Source organism: Bidens hawaiensis, unplaced genomic scaffold (assembly GCF_021521415.1).
Source record: "Bidens hawaiensis isolate Kalapana, Puna unplaced genomic scaffold, B.hawaiensis_p1.1 tig00054297_1, whole genome shotgun sequence".
Taxonomy (NCBI): domain Eukaryota; kingdom Viridiplantae; phylum Streptophyta; class Magnoliopsida; order Asterales; family Asteraceae; genus Bidens; species Bidens hawaiensis.
In genome coordinates, this window is record NW_027499802.1 from 80,825 (window position 1) to 88,589 (window position 7,765).

Below are 7,765 nucleotides of genomic sequence, written 5' to 3' on the forward strand. Positions count from 1 at the left end.
GAGAAGCACGACCCCGTGCTTACGTAGGCACGCCCCCGTGCATTTTTATGACATGTGCCAAATTCATTTTGTATTTTCTTGTAGACGACCACGGCCCCCTTGTTGAGAGGCACGGCCCCGTGCTTTTGTTCCCAGTTTTTGTCTTTTCTTGTAGATTTTTGTCTTTTCTGGTGTTTAGAAGCATGGGGACGTGTTTCTTGTTTTTCTTGTGTTTTCTTTCGTTTTTCTTCGTCTTTTCGCTTGTTTCTTCGTTTGGGGCTTCGTTTCACCTGAAATTACATTTTATTATGATAAGTAGCCTTTTGTGCTATGTTATTTAATAGAAACTGCAGTTTTTAGAGATTATTTGATGCCGAAAAGATGTATAATTTTATGTAAATCAGATTTCAACAAGAATCATTGTGTTTGATTCATATTTAACATTCCTATATAGATATAGGAATACGCCCTACTACTTGCGGTGCGCGCATATAATTTATATACGTGTGGGCCCTCGGGTGGGCACAAGTGAAATGACACTAATTTTGACGTTACTTTACTGATTTCGTGAAAATAACGTTAAAAGTGACAGAAGGTTAATCAGGCATCATGTGGTGGCGTTGATGGCTGAAAGACATTGGTACATGCACCAATCAGCTTGTGTCCCAATGGCTGAGTGTTATGTGTCTTATGTCCAAGGCTTGATGCAAAACTACTATCGAGCCGGGGGCCTCACCGGAAGCAGCCTCTCTATTCCTCGGGTTAGAGGCAAGGCTGTCTACATCTTGCCCTCCTCAGACCCTACCATAGCTTTGCTGTTGGTGGGATTTACTGAGTACGATGATGATGATGATGATATAGATCTAGGAATACTAAACGAGCCGAACAAGTTTTCGTTATAGACGTACCTTTAAATGAATTGGTTTACGAACACGATCAAGTCTTGATGTCGGTTTTGGCTCGTTACGATGTTCTAAAACCAACAAGCTCGAGTTTTCACCTTCGGATCTTGGCTCGGGATATAGGAGGGTGTTTGTGTGTGTTTTTGAAGGTGTAGGCTATGGTGTAGAGATGGATAAAAATGGAAAGGATTAATGTTTAAGGGTATTTATATTCCCTTGAGCCCATGGACTTAAGGCCCATTCCATACCTTATTCCATCTTTTAATGTCCAAGCCCACCCTCTAATAGTTTATTTAGCTAAAATGATACACGACACGTTAATAACAAAAGGAATTTCCTTTATTAATATTGTTGAAAGTAGGATGTCACAAGTCTTCCCTCCTTAAAGAGGTTTCGTCCCCGAAACCTAACTATTACTTGAAAAATCCTGGGTAAAACTTGCGCATCTCATCTTAAACTTCCCAAGCGGCATCCGATCCTTTACGATGCTTCCATATCACTTTCACCAACGGAATGACTTTACGGCGAAGTTTCTTTTCCTTGCAGTCAACTATCTCTATTGCTCAATGTAGTTCAACTGCTCATCAACCTCGATGTCTAACAATGGCACATGAGACGTGTCATCAGCTAGGCACTTTCTCAAATGAGAAACATGGAAGGTAGAATGAATTCCTTATAACTCCTCGGGTAAATGTAGCTTGTAAGCCATTTCGCCCACGCGATCTTGAATCTTGAACGATCCAATGTACCTTGGGCTTAGCTTTCCTCTCTTTCTGAAACGAATGATTCCTTTCCAAGGCGAGACTTTGAGCATAACATTGTCACCAATGCCAAACTCAATTGGTCGTCGCCGCTTATCAGCATAGGACTTTTATCGATCTTGAGCAGCTTTCATTCTTACCTTGATCTGATCGAACTTTGATGAGGTTTCTTGTAAAACTTCTAGACTTCCAATCTCTTTCTGACCGATCTCTCCCCAACATACATGAGTTCTACAACGTCTACCATACAACATCTCAAACGGTGGCATACCAATACTTGAATCGTAGCTGTTGTTATAAGAGAATTCTGCAAGATGCAGATGATCATCCCAACTTCCCCCAAAGTCTAAAACACAAGCAAATAGTTGTTATGATGATGCTGTGAGAGTTAGACTTTTTTCATTCTCACTTTGTGGGTCTGCTTTGGAGTGGTTAGAATCACTTCCTTCCAGTTCCGTCACCACACAGAATCAAATGGTTGAGCCTTTTCTCGTTCGGTACTTTCCACCCAATGAAACTATAAAATACCGTGCAAACATAACTGGTTTTTGTGTCGACGATGACGAGCCACTTCATGTCCCATGGGAGAGGTTCTAGGTCTTGTTGAGAAAGTGCCCACATCACAGACTGAGTCACGGGCTTTAGTGTCGTGCCTTTGACTAGCCCTCTCAAACTAAAAATACCCTAAGTGGCCTATTTCTAAACTGTACGATCCACCAGATTAGAATTGACACCCGACATATCTATTTGACATCCTTTTGTTTTTAAACCAACCACATCTAGACACATATACACGTAAACGATAGGGTCCTACCATTTAGCTATGGCGCCGACTGTTTGTTAAATAGTCGGTTTGACGGTTTAAAGCTTTTAAACCGTCGGACCAACTGTTTAATAAATAGTCGGCCAGCGGATCTATTCGGTCGGGCCTTCATATTTATCATGTAGGGCCTTCATATCTTCTCCGTCAACCAACATAACTATTCTGGCAGTTTTCATATCTATTTCGTCGGGCCTTCCTATCTTTATGTTTAAATTTATTAAATAGTTAATAATATAAAAACAAAGAATCCAGATAATCGAAACATTATTATATCTTTAGGTAAAATTTTAAGGGCTAAGGGTAACAACCCATACGTTCGGTAGATTGTAAAATAAAAAAAAGATACATATTTAAGTGGTTTACGAATATACACAAAAGCTCAACATGGGTAACACTCATGCATACTGTTTGATGGTATTCATTTTCAGCCATTATCATGATTTCTGCTTCATTCCATATTTTGTAGCAATTGGTGAGAATGTTGTTGTAGATACATAAGCATGTCGACGTTTTTGATCTTACATAACGGCACTTTGTGGTAAGTTGGTGACTGGTTCAGACTATGCCGACACCCTCTTGTTGAAGAAGCAAATGAAACCAAGTGGTAATGTGGTCCCAAACGGTATTGGAAGTGGTTGTAAACTTTCATCATTAACTGATTGACAACGTTTTTTAAACTCTTATTTATTTCTCACTTTAAATACAAAATCTCTAAACCGCGGGTTCATGTACAACACAACAAAAATACTTCCGATGTCAAATAGACCTATATATTAAAGGACTGGCCGCCCAAGGGTCACCGAACCCAGGACCCTCATGTGATTCCGCCATTGCCCTTTTCGAAAACCTATGAAATGCATGCTTCGATACTTAAAAGGAACCATTGATTAAGGCGGCTTGCGTATCCTTCATAAATCAAGCTCCCATCTTTAGGCCTCCACTATAGCGACCTTGGTTTCTACGTGCCTTCTCGGATGTTAATTGAGTTGGCTGTCTAGATGACCGTCTAGTCACAACCTAGATACACAAGGTTTTTTACTCGGACTATTAGGTACTAATGATTGTTAAGATAAGTTTGAGTCATGTAATCGCATGAAAAAAATCAAAATTAGAAAAACAACAGTTTGAGTTTTAAATTAGTCCGAAAATGTTGGAAGATTACTTATACATTAATCCTAATTGACTTCATTCATTCTACGTTAGTTAACCGCCAAGCTAATTGAGATTGCTTATAAAAACTATATATATATATATATATTTATGTCTCATTCGTATCTTATTGTACACCAAAACGTGAGGATGATCACAATCATAAATGGAGGACCATGGGATGAGGTGGATGTGGTTATTAACTTTGAGCCGGACTCGGAAGGCGGGAATACAATGGACTACGGTGATTACTATGAAGGCATTGAAACTGAGTTGTTCAAGGATAGAGATCCGGGTTCTTATACAAAGCATCAGGTGATATTCACGGTGAATGACGACGGCTTAATTTCCACAGCCACACACTTGTTTTTTTAAAGGAAAAAGGCATCGTCGGTTGTTGGATTATGTGGCCGACGAAGACTCCCACAACAAAGTATATTGTGGTGTGAGTCTTGTCTTAATAACGATCCGGAGGCTGTACAAGGTGCCATGCAGACGAGTATGTTGGGGAAACGAAAAATAGATGAACACCTATATATTAAGTGTAATAGCCCATGCAGCTTTTTGAGATAACTCGCAACCAGAAAGGGAAATGAGTGTTTTACTTTTTCCTCATTTGCCTGTTAGCTAATGCTGACTTGGTCTGCAAGGGTCCAAAAATAGTGGAGAAAGTGGAAGATCAAAACAAATCGGAGATCATGGAGTTAGTGATTACGTGGGATGTTCTTTTCAGTTTTTTTATTTCCTATGTAAAGCATAGCTGTAGGTTGTTTTTGTCAAGCACCTTTTACATTTTATTTCCATTTCTTAGTTGTAATCGTTTTTCAGTTCATTAATACAAGAAAATTGTCCCAGCCTTGTTTTGTCTACTGCTCTTGATTACCTAACATTGCCTTCTTCTATGAGTGTTGAATTATATGTTGTTGAACCTAGCTGTGTAGGTGGGGTCGAGCTTATTAACAAACGAAACCATAGGCGCAAGGTTCCCATGCACGATGAATACATGGAGGATATCATTGGAACTAATTAACAAACACGTAGAATAAGTAAAGGAGTCTCACTTTATGGTCAAAATATATAGTTTTAAAAGTCTGTTGTACCTCAGTAGAGTATGCAATTATGTATTTTCCATATCCTATATTGCATTTAGGGGTGTGCAAACTAAGATACCCGACCCGAATTTGAAAAAAACCCGACCCGATGACCGAATTCCGGACAAAGAGAACCCGAAGACCGGACTTTACCATAAATTTCGGGTATCGGGTTTGTTCGGTTCGGTTCTTCTAGCATACTTTCAAAGACCGAAACCGATGATGTTGCTTGAACTGGCGTTACGTAATGCTGAAAACCGAGAAAAAGATCCTTTAGAGTTGGCTTCAAACTCTACTCATCTTCAACAAAAGCCTCCTCCAAATAATTTCTGCCATGATAGGCACTTAATAAGCTTATAGTATCATGAAAGCTAGTTGTGGTTAGTAAGTATTTGAGTTTGTAAAGATGAGACTCAAATTTATGAAGATGTTAAAAATGAAGTAATTTTAATCAACTAGGTGAATTTATAATTTTGGTGATTATAAAAGAAAAGAAGATGCATGCAAATAAATTGTCAGAAAATTAATGGTAGCATGCTTTAGTCAACACAAAAAAAAAAGGTTAATTGCAGCTTTTGCATCGTTTGGGTTTTCTATTGTAGACTCAAGACACGTGTATTTGTTTACTCTTTACCATTTAAAACTATGGCCCAATTACAAATTTTGTCCTTTAAAAAAAGCCAAATTACGGTTCGTGTCCTTTCCTTGCAGGCGGTGTCCTTTAAACTTTTTTTTCCTACAAGTTTTGTCCTTTACGCTAACTGGGTTAGAAAAAGTCAGTTAAGTATGACATGTGCCAGACATGTGATGGGCATAATTGTAATTTTAGTGTATCTTTAAATTAAAAAAAAAAAAGAAAATGTTAAGTTTCCCCTCCTTTCTCTCTTCTTTCTCTCTAAGCCACCACCATCACCATGAACTCCGGCCACCATAAACTCCGGCCACCGCAAACGATCCCTATCACCCGAACCCGACCCATCCTTTTCCAAAACCCGTATCCCTATCACCTGAACCCGACCCATCCTTTTCCAAAACTCCGGCCACCATGAAGCCCAAACCCACAGCTACCGCCACACACCAACCTTTCTTAAATCGGCCACCGCCAGCCACCGTCACAAATTCCGGCCACCAGAAACAACCACACCACCATACCGCAACCACCACTACACAAAAGCCAACACCTGCAACTGCCACCATACCGCAACTCTCTCTCACTCTCTCTAGAGCAAACCTCCACCACCGTCCACTCCACCTGCCGCCACCATACCAGCACCATCCAACTATAACCACCTTCATTATCTGATTCTTATTCACCTTCATCAAATCCCCTTAATCCTATTCACCTTAATCAATTGCTTCATTTCAATTTCAACCTCTGTTACAAAAAAGGTGGGTTTGGGTTTCCCAACATATCCACAAATAGTTGATTCTTCTTCCTTGCCGGTCGGAAAAATGACCAACCCATTCATTTTCTTTCATCTAAAATCAACCAAACCTGTCAATCCTCTTATCCTGTCGTTTCTTCAGTCTCTCTAAACTCTGCTTCAATGGCATCATCTTCCACACTCTCTACGGTGACTCTACGCGCCTTCTCTTATCCTCCACGCGCCACCACCACCACTCAATGTCTTTCCCCCAAACAAACCCTAGAATTCGGCCCCAAACTCACCCACCGGTCCACATTCCTCCGTCCAGTCGCCGCCGTGGCAGAGGAGAAAGTCGTCCAGCTGGGCGATGACATCTCAAACCTAACCCTAGCTCAGGCACAGTCTCTGGTCGAGTACCTTCAGGACAAGCTCGGAGTCACCGCCGCCTCATCGGCTTGTTTCCAGGAGATGGTGCCGGATGTGGTGGTGTTGGTGTGGAGAGAGAGAGAGAGAGAAGATGGGAAGAGAGAGAGAGAATCATTTTAATATATATTAGACAAATTACAGGCGAAAAGACAAAAATGCCCTCACATGCGCCTCACGTGAGGGTATTTAACTGACTTTTTCTAACCCAGTTAGCGTAAAGGACATAACTTGTAGGAAAAAAAAGTTTAAAGTACACCGCCTGCAAGGAAACTTAGAAAAGGACACGAACCGGTTTTTGGCTTTTTTTAAAGGACAAAATTTGTAATTCTGTCTAAAACTATTTAATAAATAAACTGTTAATGAAAAAGATTTAAAAGCCATTTCATACTTTATCCAGTAAAACAAAACCTAACAAAAATAATAATGACATTTTCACGTGTTCTCGGTACCACCCCTCATCTTCTTGTTCATCGTTTCTCAAATCCTTTCCGATTGACACCACTGAACTTTAGAGAACCATGTATAACATCTTTGAACCCACCAGTCCATCTATTAAAGTATTGTTAGTTCGTCATCCCAGAACAACACACGCTGATCTGTAATCTATAGCAGATCATATATAATGATCGGGTCAATCTTGTAAAGGTAGGTTTTCCTCAGTTCTAACCCGTGGACCGACCCGAACTCGTAGAATCTATAAAATAGGAACCGAGGACCAACTTATGTACATCATATGGGTTCAGTTTTAGGAAAAACTCGGTCCGGTTCTTAGGTATTTTCGGGCCGCCCGAAATCTGCGCACCCATAATTGCATTTAGATATTTGATAAAGTGAGTATCCATATCCACTCACAAGCGAAAGAAGCATATCAACTAAGAAGTTTGAAGGAAATATATTTGTATATGGTTGGTCCGGTGTTCTACTCGTAGATTCACAGGATAACCATTTACCTAAAGGCTGAAAGCACCCACGGCGATTATGATGTGTTTTGTGTTTTGTATTATTTCACTTAAAATTATGTCGGTAATTCTAAGCTGGAAGGACATGTATTTTCATACATGTTTGGTCCGATTAACCACTTGTGGTCATACAAGATAGCCATTTACCTGAAAGCTTAAAGTGACCGGGGTGACTGAATTCTTAGCACGTGTGTATTTCTCAACTCCTTGGGAAATGATATTACTATTCAGTAACAGCTTTTTAGAAGCTTCAAAATATTTTCAAATGAAAATTGATCCAACTTTTAGAAAATGATAGGTAAATTGTT

The 7,765-nt window shown here is 39.9% G+C and overlaps 1 protein-coding gene across 1 annotated transcript; it reads left to right on the plus strand.

Moving 5' to 3' along the window:
• Positions 1-6,252: 6,252 nt before the first annotated feature.
• Positions 6,253-6,564, plus strand: LOC143600562 (large ribosomal subunit protein bL12c-like; the record flags this gene model as incomplete). Its single annotated transcript, XM_077078214.1, has 1 exon — positions 6,253-6,564. A coding segment is annotated over exon 1 (312 nt), but the record flags the coding sequence as incomplete, so codon positions are not given.
• Between the last annotated feature and the right edge of the window lie 1,201 nt (positions 6,565-7,765).